The 21,408-nt window shown below is 31.3% G+C and overlaps 1 protein-coding gene across 2 annotated transcripts; it reads right to left on the reverse strand.

Moving 5' to 3' along the window:
* Positions 1-84: 84 nt before the first annotated feature.
* Positions 85-20,717, reverse strand: LOC106056245 (intraflagellar transport protein 140 homolog). Of its 2 annotated transcripts, none has more exons than XM_013212875.2 (31): positions 20,609-20,717; positions 19,348-19,569; positions 18,726-18,947; positions 18,000-18,127; positions 17,427-17,572; positions 14,853-15,028; positions 14,573-14,661; positions 13,987-14,236; positions 13,284-13,376; positions 12,722-12,832; positions 12,472-12,550; positions 12,130-12,221; positions 11,775-11,902; positions 11,517-11,634; positions 10,591-10,745; positions 9,895-10,063; positions 9,529-9,660; positions 8,114-8,334; positions 7,831-8,011; positions 7,613-7,696; positions 7,412-7,518; positions 7,187-7,282; positions 6,880-7,012; positions 6,549-6,692; positions 6,137-6,265; positions 5,306-5,488; positions 4,482-4,679; positions 4,098-4,310; positions 3,414-3,580; positions 2,875-3,016; positions 85-1,495 (listed from the first exon to the last, which is right to left on the reverse strand). In XM_013212875.2, the coding sequence occupies exons 2-31, from the start codon at positions 19,492-19,494 to the stop codon at positions 1,256-1,258; spliced, it is 4,473 nt and encodes a 1,490-aa protein (XP_013068329.2). In that variant the 5' UTR covers positions 19,495-19,569; positions 20,609-20,717; the 3' UTR covers positions 85-1,255. The 2 variants fall into 2 exon arrangements, with proteins under 2 accessions (XP_013068329.2, XP_055875516.1); XM_056019541.1 differs by lacking the exon at positions 20,609-20,717 and adding an exon at positions 20,380-20,525.
* Positions 20,718-21,408: the final 691 nt, after the last annotated feature.

Genomic DNA, 21,408 nt, shown 5'->3' on the forward strand with positions numbered 1-21,408 from the left:
TATGCACAATTATATATATATATATATATATATATATATATATATATATATATATATATGACAAATAAAACTCTTGAACAATGATTTTGCTTCTTTTGTTCATTCTTTTATTTTAGTTTGCACTAATAAAGTTTTATGATGTTAACTACAGATGTATACAAAGTCATTAAGTTTTTGTATCTATCTGTAAAATAGTAATAACATTGTAGAAACAGTTAAACAGAAGTCTTTTGAAGTGTTTTGTATGAAGATAAACAAGTCTCCTGAAGATTTTTATATGAAGATAAACAGAAGTCTTCTGAAGAATTATGCAAGAATTGAATCATTTTTACTGACATTTTCTGTGAAGAAGAAAGTGTCACATCTTCTGCATTTCTATAAACATATCAATTAATACTATTGTTTTAATGTTACCAACCACTGAACTGTGTACATGACAGCACAATGAATTATAATAATTTGAAATGTAGACTTAAAATAAGCCCTCTTTTTCCTCTCTTAAAAAAATAATAAACACAATTTGAATTTACAACATACAACAAACATTTATAAAAGATTATTGTCTTTTTTTTTAAAAATGTAATTTATGACATATGAGTTGAATGTGACTAAAGAAAATAATGAACATCAAATACTTAGACAACCAAACAGAATCAGCATCCTATTGCTAAATGTAAGTATGTCTTAAATAAAATAAGAATTTATAGATGCTTACTATTTGAGAAGTTTATATGAAATATGTTTCATTTACATAAAAAATGGTTATATTTGACATTTAAAACAATTTCATAAGCATTATTTTATGTTAGATTATGATGTCATATTATATAAATAGAGTTATCTTTTGTCTGAAGTAAACAAAAAAAAAAGTTTTCTCTTATTCTGAACTAGGAGAAACAAAAAAATGTATACAACAAAGGTTTAGAGAAAAAAGTGCGTTTTGTTGACTTCATTGAACACTTCAATTCGTGACATTACCATGTATCTGTGTGAGTGTGCATCTGTATGAAAGTATCTTATAAAAAGAAACTAAGAATACAGTTCAAACGAAAAAAAAAACAACAAAACTAACAAAAATTGACATGAACAGGAAAGACTTCAAATGTAGAGGACTTTGGAATTTATTTAGTATTGTGATGATTCAATATTTCTTGTTAAAATCTAAAACATATTGTCTGTTTGAGTTTATGTACACTCAATGAAATATAAAAAAACAAACATCTGCAATGATTAGACAGAAACAAATCCTTACTGATCATATTTTGTCTCCTGCACTGTATGAGTCATCTATTATTTCTTCTTCTACAAACTCAGAAAGATCTTCATCATGGTCTCCCCCTCCCACTCGGAAACCATTTAAGCGATCTGATTTTAAACTGCGGTCCATGGGTAAAGCTAAAGCACTGTGAATGGCTTCAATTGTTTTCATACTGACATAAAAACCCAAGTGAATCCCAGGCAGACGACGTTGAAGTTCTTCCAGGTATGTGTGCGCCTGAAACATTAAATGAAACTTGTATAAGCAATAATGTGTCAACTTGTATAATGAATCTATTATTCAATGTTTTAAAAAATTATAATGCATTTTGATAATTGGTACACCTCCAGCCAAAGACATAACTTCATTAATGATTCTGTAACAGAGCTGCTCCCCAGTAATGCTTTGAGGAGCAACTAGATATCAGCCTACTCTTACTGGCTTAGAGTAGAACACACAGAATCTAGATTATGAAAGGGAAAATCTGTCCAAAAACAAATGTCCAAAGAAAAGCTTTTATTGAAGAAAGGTGTTGAGAAGAAGAGATGCTGACCTCTGCATCAGATGTGTCATAATATGTTTTGTTGTTGTTAATGGTTGGGTCTTCATATTCAGTAAAATACTGCATTCTCCTTTAATCATCAACCTCAAAGACAATGGCTTATTTCATAGACCCAAGTGATTATAAAGAACAAAGACGCATCATGGCACTGTGTACCGTGTGGGTTACCTCAGTTTACATCAGGACTGTTTGATTCCTTTGATGCAGACACTTCTAACCCATACAACATCCTAAACACCATCCCAAACCAAACTCACCAACCACTAGCCAGATCCACTCCTGTTAAACCTATATCTACTAAAATTAATACAACAGCCTCACTAAACAAACCTACTAAAGAAGTAATACCAAAATACCTTAAAACCTTAGTAATAAATTTTCAAAGCATTAGGAACAAAACAGCAGACTTAGAAATTTTATTAGAATGTGAGAAACCAGACATAATTGCAGGAACAGAAACTTGGCTACATCCTGAAATTTATAATGCAGAAATTTTCAATAGTAATTATGAAATTTTTAGAAAAGATAGGGCTGATAATCATGGAGGAGTTCTTTTAGCAATAAAAAACACTCTTATAGCAGAAGAAATTACCTTACCTAACTCAAAAAATATAGAATCAACATTTTGTAAAATTAATACCACCTCAACATCCCTAATAATAGGCAGCATTTACAGACCAACAAATTCTAGTTTAGAATACATGCAGAAACTATGTAATCAGATTACTACACTTAAAGAGACAAATAAAAATGTAGCATAAGTAGCCTGTTGAGATACAGCCATTGTTCTGATAATAAATGAATCAGCAAATTTTCACTTATTCTTTTTTACAATGTTCTACAATGTAGCATAAGTAGCCTGTTACATAATTTAAAGACATCAAGACCAGATTTAAAGATTTTTGTATTTATCAGCAAAATGAACTAGTTTTATGACAATATACACACTTCATATCACATTGTAGAGTTTCAAGTCATTTCATGGGCTATCAAAACAATAACATATTAAGGTAAATAAATTTGAATGCTTATCTGCAATAATGTAAGCACTTACTGCTTTCCATCTTTCCTTAGAAGCAAAATGTTCAATGATGAAGCCATAAATGTCCCCAATCCTGACAGCAGAGTCTAAATCTTTTTCTTCAAGCAACACCTGGCACTGTTTGATTGCTTCTTCTGGGTTCTCTTGATATGACCTAAATACAAAGAAAACCTAATCTAGATGTAGCTAAGATGATTCAAGAGCCTAAAACTCTTATGAAACTTAAAATATTTAAGTTGCTCACCTGTAATCTGGGATGTGTGTGTGTGGCGGGGGGGGGATACATTTTTCTTACATATGAGTCAATAAAGTTTTCTTTTCATAGAAATACAAGGAAATACAAGATTGTAGAAATAGAATCAAACTTTTACAAAATTATCTTAATATAAGTTAAAAATGTTCTTTCAAAAAACTAAACGTATCCATTACCTTCATGGTTAATTAGCAAAACTTTCTCTACTTTCTAAGACAATGAAAAACAGATGCCTGGGTAGGAGACACAATGATTTGTTATAATAAGAACACATGTAAAATAAATTGCATTTTCTTACCTCCTTGCAGTTGAGAATCTTTTAATGAGAGTCATTTTGTGTTTAAGGGTCTCCAATTTTTCCTCCTGCTGCATGCTATCATCCATTTTAGCTTTTGTCAAACACTTGTAGGCCTCGCCCAGAGCTCCTAAAGCTTTGTCATAGTTCTGGTACTCGTCAATCTCCACCTAGGATAGCAATGGGATGAAACTTGATTGTCACACACAGACTTCAGGATTGGAGGTTTAGACATGTCTAAAAAGTGTGACTATTGGTTTAGTCAGTGGGGATACAAAAATGTACTGGTTTCAGCATTAGCCCAATATTTTGTTCCGTTGCATGTCTCATATTCTGTTTGACTGCCCCAGACTTGCTGATCTCTGTTTCGACAGTTTCTGGGAAACTACAAATTCTCTAGCTGAATGGTGAAATACATGCTCTATGCAAAACAGCAAGGTTTCTGTCCAGGGCTTTTGTAAGAGAGAATTTGAGCCTCTCAAGCCCTCACTCAAATGGAGTTGGATGATGTTGATGAGCTCAGTTGTAATGTTTATTGTATGTAAATGATTTTTCAAACATGTATACACACTTGACATACACAATTCAACACACATGGATAACAATTAAGTAATAGTTAAAAATCATTCATATAATATTAATAATATGATAGCAAGGTTTTGATACATTAATGGACTTAGGACATACCTGAGCACAAGCATCATAGAAAGAAGCCAAGGCATCCAGGGCTCTTCCTTTGTTATAAAAGGCAATAATATTTTTCATAATTTCTGGTTCTTTTCTCCAGTCCAATGACTGGAGGTAGTTTGCTGCCATGACATAGATTTCTTTTTGCCTAGAGACTCCAGCAAAGAACACTATCTTCTCTGTGTCACCAGACTTTAGAAGTGCTTTCATAGCCTGGAAATATTAGAGTTTTTCATTTGGTTAACAGGTTAACATCATTTATTGAGTGGAGACCCTTGTGGGATCTATTTAAACAGGTGGCCATTGTGCTAGCCACATAACACCATCTTTAAATATTGGCTAACGAAATTGGTAATCCTAATATATGATAGAAATTGTCTCTACCTTGATTTTGTTTCCAGCTTGAGTAAATTTTTTAGTAGCAAGGTGATAAGCCCCTTGATGCATACACACTTCAGCAATGGCCTCCAACAACTTCAGGCGTGCTGCATTATCAAAATCTTTGTCGGGAGTCAGCTTTTCAGCCAAATCTTCAGTTATTTCTACAGTTTGATCCATGCAGATTTTAATGGCCTCCCAGTACTGAGAAAAAAATTATATTCATTTTTTTTTTTTTTACATAAAATTGTTTATATATATAAAAATTTCAAAAGAAATTCAGGAAAAAACATAACATAGAAAAGTCACTTTCAAAACTTTTTAATATTTAAATTAGTTATATAACAGCCTACTGGATTTGGTTGATGAGGAAGAGAGGGGAAAAGACTGATTTAATAATCTAATAAACTTTGACTTTAGACAATAGCATCACTCATTTTAATCTACCCCATCAAACTGGAAGACACTTTTAATTTTTTAATGCAAGCAATGTAGGCAATTTTTCAAAACATTTATTACGTATTTTTGTCTGTTTATATGTATGCTCAAAGTTAACTTCTTGCTATTAGATTTACTGATGTTATCAAACTGTATTGTTTTCTAACCTTCGGTATAAAATGAGTAAAAGTGTGTTCTCTGTTGATGAGCTTTCGAAAAAATAAATATGTCCAGATTTGGCAAGCATCTATGCTTATAAGTGTAATTTCAGACAAATGAGCTAATTTTCAAGCCTTTGCATTTCTTTGTCCTTAGCAAACTAACCTAGTTTTAATTGTTTTACTTTAAGTTAAATATACATACTAAAAAGAAATAAGATAATATTTAATTACTTTTTTCCCAATGGCTAACATGTCTACAGCTTTATCAAACTGGCCATTTTCCAAGAAGAATTCTGCACATTTTTGTAATATTTCTGGGTCAGCTCTGTCATCCAATTCACTGGACATCTGTTGGAGTGAGTCAAACTGTCTAGTAGTGAATGCCAACTCAAGAGCTTTAGAGTAATTGCCAGCCTGGACACAAACAGAGATTTAAGGCATGTGATTAAATGTGACTTGGCTTCAGTCCTAACAATGTTAGCTTGTTAGTTACCTTAGAAATAAAAATAGAATTGTTATGATGGAAGGCAGTACTACCAAAAAAAAAAAATCTATTTTTACATCATGAATGTTTGGCTTACAGTTATATAACAAGCATTAAAGTAAAATATTTAGCTCACAATGTTAAAATGGGTGCATAACGTTTATTAGGAAAAGTAAAAATGTTTGGCCCTTGTTAACCAATTATTACAAAAACAGATCCTATTACTGTGTTAGTTGCCCTTAATTGTAAATCAACTATGGTTCATCTGGTGGATTACTTCTTAAGGCTTTAAATCCTTATTTCAGTTCCTATTTTCAAAACATAATTTGGTTTTGAAAGAGTTTCTTCTAATAAATTTTACAATGTTAACATGAGCCACTTTGCAACAAAGTAAAAACTTTACAGTTAAATAATTCCCCCTTCTTTTCCCTCCACGGTTACTGAGGCCTACTTACCTACTATTTGAAAATATTAACTCAGTTTTTATCCTCATAAATTTAAATTATAAGCAATTTATATTCCTTGATTATATATAAATTGCTCATAACTGGAAAAGAATGTAAATAAACCTAAGTCACCTTATGATACAGCATGACTGCTTTACTCTCTTGACCTGGCTTAGTTTCATAGTATCTGGCTGCTTCCATGATATCTTCAGGCCTACCAACAAGTGCTGAATTCAGCAATTGATCTTCATAGCCATGTTCCTAAAATACACATTTTCTACTTAGTCTATGCAAAACAATATTAGTTCTGTACTTTAAAATGTCTTTTATGCTTTCTAAAAGGGCCTTGAGCTTACAGAGTTTATTCATTAACAGTGCTATATAAATGTAAATAGTATCCTATATAAATATAGTGACTGCATAAGGACACACAATTTCTAATAATAAAAAAACATTTCCATCTTCTTTCTTGAATAGGTTATTTAGAATATAATAATGAAAACAACCATTCAATACATTATAATTAATACTAAATGCCACATACCTTACATAACCGTATTGCACTGCCATATGCTTTGGCCTTTTGAAAAAAGGCAATGGCTTCCTTGATTTGACCCTGATTTTCATATTGCCTGGCTAAATAATAACATGCAGCCAAGTCTTTGGTTGTATCACAGATTTCTGCTGCCTAAAGGATTATATATAAGGCAGATATATAAAATTAATTACTATATGTATATTGATGGACAGAATTTTGGATTTTTATTCAACTTCTTCAAAAGAAATGTATATTTATCCTTTTGCGATTAAAACAATTTGAAAAGGAAACTATAGGCCTACAATACTTTTTTAGTGCTACTAAACAATACCGGTACCTTGTCAATTTTATCACAAAAACTGTACACTCTGACCAATGAGAAATTGTCTTCAGCCTTCTCATAGTACTGTATAGCTGTCTCCATGTCCCCCACACTTTCCATATACTGGGCCCACCAACGATTCAATGTTCTGTGTAACATGAGAAATAGAAATAAAGCCTATATATATTTTAAACTATTTTCATTGCTTTTAAACTAATTGAGATACAAAGTGCCCTATTTTATAGATGCTCATGTTGATATCCTAGTAAACTAGATGATATATAGGTATGTTCTCAATGTTATCAAAAGGGAAACTACTCACTTATCCTGACTTTTGCTTATGTACAACTCTAATTGGTCAGTATCATCCAGCAACATTCGAGGAATTTCAAACTTGTATGTTTCAGACTTTTCATAGCTAGAGTAGAAAAAAAGTTGTTGGTTAACATATACTTCTTTACATTTGGACAGCTACAAAAACAAATGAGGACAGAAGTAAACATAAGAAAACTCTCAATGACCATAAAGACAAATTTGTGTTCCCTACTTTGGAATAGCTGCTTGGAAATCTCCTTGCTCCTCTAAATATCTGGCATAGTTGTAAAATGTTGTTCTCAAATGTATGCGATCATACATTTCTGCAGTTTCTAGAGCCTGGAATAAATGTCAAGTATTAGACAAAAACAACAAAAAAAAAAAAAACCCCAAACAAACTCAAATGTAAAAGATTTAAAAAAAAAAAGTTTACCTTTTGCCATTCGCCTCTATTTTGATAAAACTCATTTAACAGATCATAACGTTTGCAGTTTTTAAGCAATCTTTCTGCATCTTCCTATAAAGAATAAAAAAAAACAACACAACTATTACAATGATGGCAACTCTAAAAAAAACAAAAACAAAAAAAAAAGTCAATAAAAAATACAAACTATTTTTCATGACATCTCTATGAAAAAAAGAATAACTCACATATAGTCCTAATTGAATGGCTAAAACTGCTACTTTGGCATCAAGTTCAGGTTCTCTAGCAATGGCTTCTCTTAGAGCCTTGGCCCCTCTAGCATGGCCCATATTTCCCAGGCACACACTGGCCACATCCAGCCGTCGACTTTTCACACACATTTTAGCCATGTTCTCCCAGACAGATTCACTAAAGTAAATAAGATTACACAGTGATTAAACAATACTTTTATAAATGAAAGGGGAGAAACCCAATCAACCAATAGTTCTACAAAAAAAAGTGATGACGAACCTTTTAATTAGTTTGATAGCCTTAAATGCTTCATCCATGTTGCCAATACATAAGTAGAAGCTGAAGTTCATCATGGCATCTCTGGTTGCCTTGTCGCTGTTTTCAAGACCTACAAAGTCATGCATTATTTTTCTGGCTACTCTCCTGGGATAGGTTACTGCCCCTGTCTCTGGGTTCACTTGACCACCATAAGAACTGAGGTCATTATGTTTTGCCTCCCCCTGAAAATGTTCAATTGTAGCCATTATTGTTGAATGTAACTAAAAAAAATGTTTTTACTATTATAATATACATAGTAAATTACATCTGACTGATTGATAACTGTGTCAGAATAAACAGTTCTTTTATTTCCTAGCTCTAATGAATACCAGCTGCATAATCCCATTGTCCTTTAATTTCTAGTCCTGGAATCCCCAGACTCATAATTTAATCCTTTAAAAAGTACTGTGTAATGCTGCTGTCAAAGTATTGACTTTAAGTTCATCACTCCTGGTCATTAACCTAATAATTTAACAAATATATGTGACTTGATGTTTTTGACTTTCTTTACAATGTGATGCCATTCCCTTTCTTGAATTTAAACTTCAGCACTTGTACAATTGGAAGGACTCTAGGAAACATTAGGCTAAATAAATATAAAATAGAAAGAGAGGTGTCCAAATTAAGCATTTCAACTCAGTTGTCCTCTTACTGCCATTAACTAAAAGAGTACTTTGATTACATGGTGATGGAGAATGCACTGTTATAAATAAAATAAGTGTAAATAATTACCGGTAAATAAGTAAAATAAAATATGCTATTTATTGATATTTTAAACTTATTGTTACCTAATCCTCAATCTAAAATTAAATGCAGGTCAAATCAAGTTGATAACAGTTAAGAAATCTAATAGTTTTGGTTTGGGGATGGTGGTGTTGGTTATGAATTTAAAATTAGGCTTAACAATGAGGGACAATGAATCTTACTGCTGATTACCAATCCACTGACAGTTCTATTTCTATGTTTATTTATAGAAAAATAATTATTTGAATAAGCATTAAATTTCTGCTGAATTACTCATTTTTATAGTTGAAATTTCTTGGATTAATAACTACTGTATTAAGTGAAGTGTCTAAAGTGTCTGGGGATAAATTGACTTGACGCATCTAAAATACCATTATTAAGTATGAGACAACTAACGCTAATCTTCTTCACATTTTCAACTTCCTGGCTGATAGGCCCAAAAGTTATTTGTAAAAATATAACTAAAGACAACTAAACTACATAAATATGTTCTTTGCTGCTGCTGCAGATAAAAACAGTTTGATTGTGAAATGTGTAAATAGGCAGCTTTAATCAACAGTTTACTCTTCTTCATTTGTATGTTTTACTAATAATTTGTCCACAAACATGTTACTGGTGTCATTGGTTTTTACCTTTAGGGTGAAGTAGTAATAAGGAACCTCAACTCCCATCATACGCTGGAAGTAAGAAGGCATTGGAAAATTGTCTTGGATCAAAATACCATTTTCAGAAGTACAGAATAAAGAAATCACCATGACCTCTGCCTTTAAAAAAGAAAAACAACAACATATACAGAGATGATCTAACTAAAAGATATTGTATTACAATAAGCGCTTTCGAAATGGAAAATCTTTTGTGCCTTACAAATAAATGTATAAATTATTATTTAAAAAAACAAACAAAAAACGCAGGCGTCAAGGCCAAGTTGTAGACAAGAGAAAAAATTATCCCAAAGAAAAAACCCCCCACAACAAACAGAATCAAGTCTTCACACTTACGGGTCCTTGTTCAACAATTTTAGTCAGTGAAGGTTTCTTCATGTCACTGCTATCGACTGTATTAGACAAGATCAAAGCCTCACAGACAAATAGCTTAGGCTCTGTTATGTCCCAATACATGGAGTTGGGATAACGGCCTGCTATGTCTTTGGCTGCCTGGTTCTTGCCCCTGAAAAATGCAGGAAACTTAATATTGATTCAAAGTAAAAATAATTAGGAGAAAGATGTGAAACAAAGTTCATTACCAACTTGTAATTTTTAATAGAGGAAAAAAAAAGGTAATTTTCAGAGGTACAGTATTTAAATGTTTTAATGATATTTCTATTTGTGACTTGAAGAAATAAATATTTTTTTGATTGTTTTAAAAATGTCTAAAAAATAAATGCTATTCCTTTGAAACTCTTGAGCTACAATGGCTGTAGGTATATCATCATTGACAATAGTGACATTGTACCAAAAGTCATACAAAGCATTTAAGTACAAGAGGAAAATATTGAACTTCAATTGTGGTGGATTTTTCAGGATTCATCAACTCTAAAAGGTGTCTTTCTTAGGTGATTGGTCTTTGAGTTTGGTATAATAAAAATACACCCTTGTAAAAAACATTCAAACCACAAATTAATATATAATAAAACCTTTAAAATATCATTAATGACTAAAAAATGTATAATAATATAGTCCAGTGTAGGCAGCTACCTCTCTGCATCATTGGAGTCATTCTCATTCTCTTGTGTAGTCACAGAAGATGGGTAGTCATCTTGTTCTCCACGACCTGTCTCAAAGTTAAAGTACTGCACAGTATCCAACTCTACATCCCAAAAGTACAGTTTGTGATCCAGGCTACCATTGGACTGGCAGTTAAGAAGAATAAACTTATTAGCTAATTATGCACCAAAACCCAAAATGAATACTACATAATAAAACTTTATCTGGTATTATAAGTACATCATTCATTGGTTAGATAGATAATATTGGAGATTTTCCCAATAAACTAAACTATGTCAAGGATGCTAAATTGAACCTCAATATTGCCAAATAAATAAAAAAAAAAAAATTGAGCCAAAATCAGAAGTGTAATTTTGCCATTGAATAAAATTTTAAGAGGCACAATTATATGCGGCTGTTGCCCATTTGTTTTTAAATAAGTTGCGCCATTGTCACAAAGTGGAATTCTAATGCTTCTTTCATATTCAAATTATTGTGTGCTAAACAAGGGAATTTTCTTAGAAAATTTGACTATGAAGTGCTAAAATAGTGCAACCCCCCCCCCCCCCCCCCCCCAACCATATACAGAGACTTTTTAAAAAACATAGTTTATCAACATTTTCTTTATTTTGTATATTTTGTACACCTGATACACCAATATGCAAGCTGTTTTTAGTTTCTGTGCCATGTATGAAAATCTCTGATAAAAAAATGAAAATCAACTAAGGGTTGTGAGATGAGACTTTAAATATAAACTATTATACGTTCAACTAAAAAATGTTGTATCACAAATATTGCAATAATCATGTATGTAAAAGTAACATTCTAATACTGGTATGTGATATAATACTTAAAGTTGAATTCTTTAAAAGTAGTTTGATCTAAAGAATCTTTGTTATTTTAAGATGAATATTTACTTGCATAACTTGAATGCTGACACGATTCCCAGCACAGTTGATTTTAGCATTTATGATTGAACCGAAACCTGGAATGATGTCCTGAAGATTCTTGGGGTTACTGTGAGATTTAGCCTCCCTGTAAATATACAGAGTTGCCTTTTTTTAATTGAATAGATCATTTTAAATATACTTACAAAAAATCAAGATCATTACCAGTGCTTATGATGAGAACAACAAGTCTGCTACATTAAAAATTAGTTTTATATGACGCTGTACCTCCTTGAGAGATCATAGACTCGCAGAACACCAACATCCGTTGCTACCAACAGGAAACTGCCACAGACATCTAAGCTTACAGGATGTCCTTCAGGTTCTGCAAATGTTAGAAGTTGTTTCACAGTTCCCTGAAATCAACATTCAAATTTTAAAATCAGAAAATAGAAAAATTTTTACCTACTGTAGCATAATTTCAAACACATTTAAAAAAATTCTTAACCAGAAGAAAAGAATCAAAGAAAAAACATGAACATAATTAAACATCACAACTTAAATAAATGGTCTAGCCCAGCATCAACTCATTTGTTGAAGTAGGCTTAGCTTGAGATTCTTAATGAAAATGTAAAATGCTCACCTGAAACGTCCTGACTTGAACTTTATTTTGTTCAATACTATAAACATTTTGTTCATAAAGAACTATGATCATGGATTCTGTTGCAAAGGAGCCTGTTGTAGAAATCAGTTATAAGTAAAAAATTAAAAATCAATATTTTGGATTTAAAAATAAAAGTGAATAAATCAGCAATTGTAACAAAAAAAAAAAAACAACAACTTTTAATTGCTTTTTGTTTCATACTGTTAATTGGTCTACTGGTAAAAATTTTAACCATCAAGACTTTGAATGTTTTAGTCAAGAAAAGATGTCAGCAGCTTGTAAAAAAAAAAAGCAAAATGTATAAAATATGAATAAACTTACCTGCAGTTTTCAAAGATGATTTATCAGAAGTAAACTCATAGATAATCACTTTCTTCCCATTCCAAACTGCCAATGTATCCTTTATTTTTAAAAAATTCAACAGTTCTCAAGTAGTAAATCAAAAAATAAAAGCAAATATAATTTCAAAGACATTTAAATGAAGACTAGCAATTAGAAATAAAAATTAGAAAACAAATTTGTCATAGAGCATGAAATGAAAGTTCAGACATAACTAAGCTATTCCACAAACCTTTGTAGAATAAATGCCTTTGACTTGAATCTCAGTTTTTATTTCATGGTGTAAACTTGAACTGAATATCTCAATACTTATAGAGTTGGGTCCAAACTGTACTACTGCATTCTGCAAAAAAGAGCATAAGTCCAAAGTTTATTTTTTTTTGTTTTAAGTGATAAAAGAAAAGAAATCAAGATATTGTGCAAATTTATTCTAAAAGAAACAAAGGTTGAATAAAGAGCTTTTAAACATTGTGAGAATAAGAAAAAATTCTTTATGTAAATTTAGGACCTCATGTGAGGGTCCTAACATTTCCTAAGGCATCATACTTATTTGGCCTACATTTGTATACATTCTTATCCAATACAACATAAATAAGTAAACACTAAAAAAAAAATTAAAAAAATTAGCCCTCTGCATCAATCTAAGAAATATTCATGCTATATTACAATAAGATTTTTCAAACAGTGTTTATTTCTATATATAAAATACACCTTACAATTTTCTCTGTATGTTAGATTTGGTCAAAAGTATTTCTAAATTTTACAAGTCTGGTTAAAACAAGAAAAGCTTCTACCTGATCTCTGTAGCTGAAGCTCATGACTTTCTCACTCATAATGTAAACGTTTGCTATTGTGTTGACTGCAAGCAAACCTTTAGTGCTGCTCCACTAGAAACAAATAATAATGATTCATTTAGTAAACACAAAATGGATTGGTACCAGGATAAAGTAATCAAAAATGGTCAAAAGTTTATTTAATGTTTAATATTTATTCAAATTTGAATTTTTCATCAAATCCTACTAACATTGCATATGCTAGAAGGACCAGCTCTTCAGGGCTTTAGAGCTAATGGTTTATTAATAGCTATGACAATTTCCACACTCTTTGTTTGGCATTATGAAAGGTAAGGTCATAATCTCAAAGCAGCTCAACACACAAAACACTTTTTAAAAAATCAGAAATATGACAACCAAAAATGTTTTGCCAAAATATACCTCAATATTTGTTCTGGGACAATATGACTTATATAATAGGATTGAGTCCCCAGCTCGGATGACAATGGATCAATAGTGAAAATTTTGTTTGTAATTTCAAAGAATTATAAACATATTTTAAGTTAAATTTTAAATAAACTGTGATAGTTCTACATTAAAAGAATTGTCCCAAATTTTATGTGTCTGTTTAAAATATCATGAAATAAGTCTACACTCTACTATCCTTCAGTCAAAAAGCTAAATACTAAAAAAAAAAACTGATAAAATTCTAAACATGTCTTACTTCAATTTTTCTGATGGCCCCTTCCACAGTTGCAGGAGACTGCAAGGTCCATTTTTCACTGCCATCCACTTTAGAATTTTGGAGGTGTTGAGAAAACTTCCAAAAGGCTATACTGCCCAGATTGGTGCCCCCCGCTAGTATGCCAGTTTCTTTGTTGTAGGCCAAGCAAACGATGATCTCATTCACATCAAAGCTGGAGTTTCCTTCAAGACTTAGAATGTAATTGTCATCTTGTTCCATATCCCACATCCTATTTGGGCAAGAATCAACTTCTTACAGCAACAAGACCTCTTTCTTTTTTAAGTTAAATTTTCTAAAATCTACACATTAAACTGGTAACTAGAAATGAAAAAGATAAGAACATTGTAATAAATGGGGAATTTTTACCATTTGTTTCCCAACATCAGTTATAACCCAATGCAATGTTTAATAGCTTTTCATAACTTTTTAAAATCTAATTTCACCAATTAATGCATAATTGAAATTGGTTGAAAAGTATATTGACGTCAACAACTATTACTTTTTATAATTAGAAAATTATTGGCTTTTGAGTAAAAATATTTCATACAGAGGTCTTAAGATATACCTTATAACTGTTTCCCCTGTGACTGTAGCCAAAACTCCCTTTCCTGCCCAGATAAACAAAGGATTTTCTGTTCTTCCACTCAGCTTAACCTTGGGAATAAACAAACATTTTCACATTCAAGAGAATGTTTGCAAGATAATAAAAATCATCTTAAAAAGGTTGATTTGATCCATGTTTCCATGAGTACTTTATAAAAGAGGCACATGTAAACACAATTATAATTGTTATTCTAAGGTCAATACACATAGACAACAAATACTGAAATGCAATTCCATGTTACCTTCATGATCTCCTTGGTCTCCCCCTCAGCAAACACAATGTGTTGTGTTAGTATTAAGTTATTTGTTATTGTCAAAAGCATGTTTTTTTCCTCATAGTACAAGAGCTTCCTGACAGGAGTGTCCACTGAGAAACATTGAATGCACTTGCCCTGATCATTCAGGAAATAGAGGCCACCTATCCAAAAAAAAAAAAAAAAATTAAATAGAGTATTATTACATATTCTGAATTTACATAAAATATATATTATTTTTAGTGTTTAAAAAACAATAATTGTGATGGGAACCTAACAAACGCTAAACTAAAATGGTGGCCAAGATTATAGTACAGGACATGCTGACTCAAAAAAAAAACATGTTCATCTTCCATGTTGAAATATTTCTGAATTGTATTATTTGTATTAATTAAAGAGTGATGGGTAATGGAACTTGTACAATAATATTCTGGGATGCTAAGAAGGGAAAAGTGTCCAAAGCATATGTTTCTTTCAGGCTCAAGACAAAGAATGAAGATGAAAACCTCAACAAGAAAATGATGATTAGCTGAAATAGAAAGACACGGTTTTCTCTCAATACAAAAACTATTAGCCAACACCAAACCAAATAAAGCTTCTGGACCTGATGGTATTCCAGCTAGATTACTCAAAGAACTAAGTAATGAGCTAGCCCCAGTGTTCAAAATACTCTTTCAGGCTTCACTTAACCAGGGCAGAGTACCAAAGGACTGGAAAGAAGCTAATGTCACCCCCCTATTTAAAAAAGGAGAAAAATCTGACCCAGGAAACTACAGACCAGTATCACCAGCATCACATGTAAAATCCTAGAACACATAATATGTAGCAACATCATAAACCACTTAGACAAACATAATGTCCTCACACCATACCAACATGGCTTTAGGAAATATAGATCATGTGAAACACAACTAATAGGACTAATTGATGATTTTTCAAAAGGTTTAGATAATAGTGAACAAATAGATGCTATCTTACTAGATTTTTCTAAGGCTTTTGACAAAGTTCACCACCATAGTTTGCTTAAAAAATTAAAATATTTCGGCATTAATGGTCCACTGCATCAGTGGATTAAAGACTTTCTGATAGGGAGAGAACAAATTGTAATAATAAATGGTTCTAAATCAACACCGATAACAGTAAACTCAGGTGTACCTCAAGGAACAGTCTTGGGTCCACTACTATTTTTAATTTACATAAATGATTTACCAAATTGCATTACTTCAGGAACAAAAGTCAGATTATTTGCAGACGATTGCATAATATATAGAACAATAAAAACAACACAAGACACAGATATTTTACAAAGAGAATTAGATGAATTACAGAAATGGGAATCAAATTGGAGCATGTCTTTCCACCCAGAAAAATGTCAGTTGTTAAGAGTAACAAAAAAACTAAAACAAATTAATTCCACTTATCTTATTCATGGCAAACCAGTAACACAGACTAAAAACGCAAAATACCTAGGTGTTATAATAAATGAAAAACTGTCATGGAATCCACATATTGATGAAACTACAAAAAAATCAAACAAAGCATTAGGATTTATTAAAAGAAATTTCTATAAATCAAATAAGAAAATAAAACTAAAATGTTATTTAACCTTGGTTAGGCCAATAATAGAATATGCATCCTCTGTTTGGGACCCCTCAACTCAAGAAAACATTAAGAAACTAGAACAGACACAAAATAGAGCAGTGCGATTCATAACAAACGAATATTCACATTTGACTAGAGTAACACCTTTAGTAAAATCACTAAATTTAGAAAGCCTTCAGGACAGAAGGCTCAAAAGTAAAGTAGCAATAATACATAAAACACTGAACCATAATCTTCAAATACAAAAACAAAATTTAATAAAATAATCTGAAAGACACAAAGATAAAGGCACATTCCTCGTCCCATATGCTAGGACAAATTTGTACAAATACTCCTTCTTCCCTAGTGCTATTAGAGCATGGAATGGGTTGCCTGAGCTAGCCAGGAAAACCAGTGACTTGGCAGAATTTAAGTCATTGGTTAATATGCATGACTAAATGCATGACGCGTAGGACGTAATCATCTTCTTTTTTGAAGTAACGTCTGTATTATATAAGATAAGATACTTGAGATATTTTTAGAGTTTTTTAAAATTGTAAAGCACATCAATACTTATTAGGTTATTTCTTGCCCATTAGCTTTTTTCTTATAACACTGTTTTATACTTAAAAATCTATATTCTATTATTAAATGATTTAAATTTAGACATTCAAAGGTTTAGCAATTCTTGTACCGACTAACAAAAAAAATAAATGTGGAAACTCTGACACCAGATATATTTTCACAATTTACTTATTAACAAACACAATTTTAAAAATTCAAAACACATTCTGTTAAAACAAAGCATTCTTATCATTTACATAGAATAGCTAAGGAATAAGCAAAGCTAAACGGCAGCTAGTAAAGTTTGGCTGTAAAGATAACGTAACACAATAACTATTTACAAATAAACCATCAAATAACTGAAGAATGTACTCATTTTAATTTGCTTCTGAAAAACAAAGTTTACTAACGACCTACCACTGGCTCCTCCTATGAAGAAAGATAAAGATTCCTGTGGTCCAAATGGTGTTGGTGCTTTGTTTTTACCTCCCCTTTTCCAATTGAACATATCCAAGGCGGACTCGTCTCCACTTACTGCTGCCCTGGCTAAACTGTTTATGTCCCTGGATAGAAGCAAAGACAAAAGAACATCAAGAAGCGTTACATATTAACCACTTTTTTTTTAGAAATAAAAAGTATAAAAATAGTATTATAATATAATTAAAAAAATTGTAATGCTTGTTGAACTTAGATGTAATAAAAAATTTTTAAAAAAGTTTTCTGTCACAATTTACTGAGAAATGCACATCTTTAGTAAAGAAATAAAAAATTCAATACTGGTACCATGTTGTTGTTTTTGTGTGTGTGTGCTGGTGCTCCTTTTTCTAGCTTAATTAATTTCTAAATAACACTGATGATTTTTAAAATAAATTTAATAATATTTATATTATTTGCCTATTTAATTGTTGAATAAGCTTAATCACACAACAAAAGCAAATAATCTTGAAGATACCATTTTATCCTAAAAGATATACATAGATTAAGACATACATTGATGGATCACCAGGAGGAGGTGGCTTCAAAATGATTTCAGTGATGGGTTCTTGAAGATGATGTTGAAATGGATCTTGACCCAAATGACCTTTACTGTCACATTTCCAGCCAATCAATGCACCAGACTAAATTGAAATACAATTTTAAAAAAATGATTTGATAAACAGCATTAAGCAACACTCACTTAGCTACTAATATTATTAGACAATATAATAAGAAAAAGTATTGGTATGTGAATATTAAAGTTATTGCTGTTCCTGATTAATCAATGTTGAAATGGTGCAATGGAAGATTTTTTTAGATGACTTTGAAGAAAATGTGTATGCTTATGACCTAAGAATTACAACTGTAGAAAAAGAATATGCAGACTAAGTGAGGTGGATTGACAGAGATTTATGATGTATGCCAATCAATGCAATAAAAACTCTTGGGAAAACAGTATTAAGTGTTTCACTTCTGAGCCCTTAGGTTTCAAATGAATGACTTAAACTGATTGACACTAGTGCCCAACAACAACCATTCTCATAAACATGGTGAAAATTTTAAATAACAAACCAAAAAGTATTTAGGCTAATGTGCTCCTTGGTAAGCTTTACTGTGCTTGATATAAAACTGATGAAAAAAATACTAGGGTGTACATGACAGAATCAAAATTAATGGAGCTACAGCACTTGACCCTCACAGCTTGCATTCCTACTGTCAGCTACTGTCATTCCTACTTACACTGTCAGCTGAGATTAGTCTTGTTCCATTAGAGCTCCAAGCGATACAAGCAACTTCGGCATGATGAAGATGTGGAGCTTCAATGAGTTCTTTGTCTTGATCATTCCATACTGAGATCTCCCCTGTTTCCCAACCCACTGCTAGAATTTTACGTGAAGGATGCCAGGCATGACATTTAGCATGGCCTTGGCTGTTTATTGACTTATGTGGAACTCTTTCACCCTGTTTAAAATACAAACAAATTAATGTGAATGTTCACTAATTCTTCCTAAAGATCCAACTCTTCCTTTAATAGAAAAAAAAATGTTAAAAACTGTGGTATTGCTTTATAAAATAGCAAATTGGTTGTAAAGAGGAAAAAAATATTAACAACGAAAAAAGTAAAGAAAAAAATGTAACAACTTAAAATATTGATCTTTATGAAATCACATTGATATTTTGAGTTAATTAAAGTTTTTTTTTTTTAATTCAAATGTCGAATAATTAGAAATGTGTTGAATTCTAAACATGTTTAGCTTAAGACATGAAAACAATTTAAAAAATGTACTTGAGAATATAGGGAAAGCTAAAAGGATTCTTATTTCTTTAGCAGGAACTTGAAAATGTATTTTTAAAACATTACCTCTTCATTAAAAAGCAGAACACTCCCACCACTATCTTCACCATAGGATAGCACAGCCAGCAGAGAAGAATTGTTCTTCAACCATCCTATATCTGTGTTGATACTTGCTCCATATGTGTCTAAGCAATGATCAAAGTAGACGGCCATTTGCGTTCACTAAGTTTATAAACACTATTTATTTCTAAGCATTTGGGTTGAGTCAATGTTTTACACTCTTAATCCCTGGAGAAAAGTATATTTATATAAATAAATAAATCAATCATTTCTCACTAAACTTATTTAGAAATTTATTACAAGACACCTAGATGTATAATATTAATATTAACAATCCATAACCCTAAACAGATATGTGTGTACCGAGACCAATCATCATAGTAGCCTGAACACTGACATGTGATGTGGCAACCTGTGGTCTGAGGAGATCAATAGTCTGGTTTTCCTGATATTTAAATTATTTAAGACTAAGACTAACTAAGGTTTATGGATCCTTGAAAACAAAACATTCCACAAAAGATAAGACATAACACACAGTGAAACAGTAGCGCTGATAGTCTGACAGAGTTAGAAACAAACACGTTTTGTATTATTCAGCTATTGCCTTAATGGACAGAAGTCAACCAATCTGCGATGATTTGAATTCTAAACATGATTTGACTCAATTAAAATGTTTTTAAATGTGAAATGAAAGCAACTTGACTAGGAAATAGAACATACATACATAAACAAGACCATATATAATGCCATTCTGCATAAACAACAAAATATTTCTTTTCTGACAATAATACAGTAAGTTGACTGAGCAATACCTACAAAAAAAAATCAAATTTTATATTTTTTTCTTAGATTTTCTAGATTGAGTTTTAGATAAGAGATGACTAGGACTGGAGTAAATGACTACAGTGACTACAGTGTGTGTCATGTGTCTATTAATGTATTAGTATTGTTCTAATAAATTATAGCTAAATAGATCTAGATCTATATTATAAACTATAATGTATAATGATTTATAATCTAGTATTAGAATACTCCTACCTTCCTAACTAGCAGTCTAAGTCTATTAGATATTATTCTAGTGTCTGGTGACACTCATGACACCTAACCATTCGTTTTGAGATTTTTTTTTTTGTTAGCTTAACGCGAGTTAATGAGATTCTATTTTAAATATATATGAATAGATTTAAATTTCAAAGAAATAGAAATTAGATCTAACTGAAATTAAGTAAACTGAATGTAATTTAACGATTGAAAATAGATATCTCACCATGTTGCCTTGGTAACTATGATGCCGATTTTGTTATTATGAATTTCAAAAATATCTGATAAAATATGTGTAACCCCGGAAGTACTTGCTATTTCTTGTTTAAAATTTATCAACACAAATTAACGTAACAATTGTAGAAATATACGCTACAAAAAAAATCTTTTTGAAAATTAACAAAAATGAACATTAATATGCATTTATAATGATGTAAATCTTATAATATATTTCTTTTAACATAAAAGAGCATAAAATTTAATTACTTTACGTTTTCAAATTAAAAAAAAGAAATAAAAAAACTGAACTGCCTAAGCCTAAATGAAAATATCGATATCTAAATTCTAAATCTATAGATTATAGATAATACACTATTTCACTATGACCACTATGATTAGATTCTTAGACTCTATAAACTTGTTAAAAAAAAAGTGTTAAGTTTGGGTCAAGTGAAAGAGGCAAAGACAAAGAATCTATATATAATTCTCTTCTTCGCTCAACATTTAATTGGACGAGCAAGATATAAAGGAAAGATCATTCTCTTATTTGTGCGGATAGTCACCCTCACGAAAAAACAAGAATGGGGAAGAACAAGTGGTATTCACACGTCGCTACGGATGGCTGCGCGCTTGACTGTCAAACCCTGCCCGCTCCCATCCCCCTTCGTCCTGTGGGAGGTTTGGACTAAGAAGTAAACTATCTTTAACTCTAAAGGAACATCCGAAACATGTAAAACATTTTATAAACAAACATTTTGCAAACACTAAATAGCAGCGCCGGACTTACCTAACCATTGTGACCAACAA

This window comes from Biomphalaria glabrata, chromosome 2 (assembly GCF_947242115.1).
Source record: "Biomphalaria glabrata chromosome 2, xgBioGlab47.1, whole genome shotgun sequence".
Taxonomy (NCBI): domain Eukaryota; kingdom Metazoa; phylum Mollusca; class Gastropoda; family Planorbidae; genus Biomphalaria; species Biomphalaria glabrata.